Source organism: Myotis brandtii, unplaced genomic scaffold (assembly GCF_000412655.1).
Source record: "Myotis brandtii unplaced genomic scaffold, ASM41265v1 scaffold439, whole genome shotgun sequence".
In the NCBI taxonomy this organism is placed as follows: domain Eukaryota; kingdom Metazoa; phylum Chordata; class Mammalia; order Chiroptera; family Vespertilionidae; genus Myotis; species Myotis brandtii.
In genome coordinates this window covers 792,340-794,181 of record NW_005366783.1, presented here as the reverse complement: position 1 = coordinate 794,181, position 1,842 = coordinate 792,340, and the positions used below count along the sequence as shown (strand labels likewise).

The 1,842-nt window shown below is 56.5% G+C and overlaps 1 protein-coding gene across 1 annotated transcript in view; it reads right to left on the bottom strand.

Annotated features, from left to right (window-relative positions):
- The window catches only part of TBC1D2B (TBC1 domain family, member 2B), a 23,247-nt gene that overhangs the window by 7,909 nt on the left and 13,496 nt on the right, over positions 1 to 1,842 (bottom strand). Inside the window, exons 7-8 of the mRNA XM_014546258.1 lie at positions 1,701 to 1,837; positions 1,026 to 1,230 (exon numbers count right to left, since the gene is read on the bottom strand). Of these exons, the coding sequence (XP_014401744.1) occupies positions 1,026 to 1,230; positions 1,701 to 1,837 (342 nt within the window). The remainder of the gene's footprint in view (positions 1 to 1,025; positions 1,231 to 1,700; positions 1,838 to 1,842) is intronic.

The following is a 1,842-nucleotide window of genomic DNA, read 5'->3' as shown; positions in this document are numbered from 1 at the left end:
CGGAGGCCACGCCCGGTGCCAGTTGGCACACGGGCCACACGCGGTCTCTCCATGTGCCATCGACACATTCTGAGGACAACGACCCGGGACCGGCCCCAACGGCCACCTTGTCAGGCAAATCAAATACACCCCCAGCCCGGCCAGCGTGGCTCAGTGGCTGAGCGTCCACCTATGAGCCAGGAGGTCACTGGTTCGATTCCTGATCCCCAGTGGGGGACTTGCAGGAGGCAGCCGATCCATGATTCTCTCTCATCATTGATGTTTCTCTCTCTGCCTCTACCTTCTTCTCTGAAATCAATAAAAATATATTTTAAAAAAATGCAAATGACCCTGCCCAGGCCGGTTGCTCAGTGGTTAGGGCGGCAGCCCCAGCAGCGAGGGGTCGCGGACTTGATTCCCGGTCAAGGGCTCGTACCTGGCCGCAGGTCCCTTCCCTGGCCTCGGCCGGGGCCTGTGTGGGACGCAACCCGTCCATGTGTCTCTCTCACATCGATGCTTCTCTCTCTCTCTCTCCCTCCTCCCCTCTCCCTGAACTACCAGGAAGTGAGCTGGAGACGCTAAAAAAATGCCCCTTCCATTCTCTCTAAAAGAAAGCAATGGGGAAAACATCCTCAGGTGAGGACTTAAAAAAAAAAAGCAAATAACTTTAATTTGGGGCTCGGAATTGCAGTTACCTGGTCTGCAATCTCTACTGCCTGCCTCACCCCGGAAGTGACGCAGCACGCGGCGTCCGCACCCTGTGGATTTTAACTACATTTTGGTGCCAGCGACCACGTCCCTCCAGCCTGCCCCCTGAACTGGTTTCCCAATGAGTCCATTTCTTTCTTTTTAAATATATGTTTATTGATCTCAGAGAGGAAGGGAGCGGGAGAGAGAGAGAAACATCAATGATGAGAGAGAATCACGGATCGGCTGCCTCCTGCACGCCCCCTACTGGGGATGGAGCCCACAACCCGAGCCTGTGCCCTTGACCAGGAATCGAACCCGGGCCCCTTCAGTCCGCAGGCCGACCCTCTACCCACTGAGCCACACCAGCCAGGGCCAAACGAGTCCATTCCCAAATGGCTTCCAAGCTGCACCCCCCACCAGGTGAGGGGAGCCCCCCCACCCCGAACCCACCTTGGCCATCAGGTCTCTCTCCCTCCTCTCCGCATTTCTCCGCAGCGCTGAGAGCTCCAAGATTTCCTTATTGAGAAATTTGTTCTGGGTCTTGTACCCCTGCAGGTTGTCCTGTTCGAAAAGGAAAAGCAAAAAAACAAGAAACACATCAATTCACGCTGGTTGAATGCGGACTAATTGTTCCATGCCGTGAATATATTTTTCAAATGTTATTTTTTCAAAGTATATTTGTATTGATTTCAGAGAGGAAGGGAGAGGGAGAGAGAGAAACATCAATGATGAGAGAGAATCCTGGATCGGCTGCCTCCTGCACGCCCCCCACTGGGGATGGAGCCCGCAACCCGGGCGTGTGCCCTGAGCGGGAAATGCACCGTGACCTCCTGGTTCGTAGGTCGGCGCTCAGCCACGGAGCCACGCCGGCCGGGCTGTACCGTTACTATTTTGCTGCCTCACCCAACAGCCCTGCCACGTTAGAGCGAGTCCTGAGGAACTGAAAGCTGATGACCAGGCATTTTGGGGGTTAATCTCGGCCCCACCCCCACCCCCCTCCATGGGCAGCGAAGGCAGGCAGGGCCCAGTGCGCTGAGGACGGAGATGGGGAAGAAGTTTATGTCACGGTGGTGACTGTCCTGAACCGGCCGCAGAGGGGGCACCGCGCAGCCTCCGTAGGTGCCCTGGGAGGGTGACGCCCTCAGGTGCATAAGCCAGGCCCCCCGGCCTGGA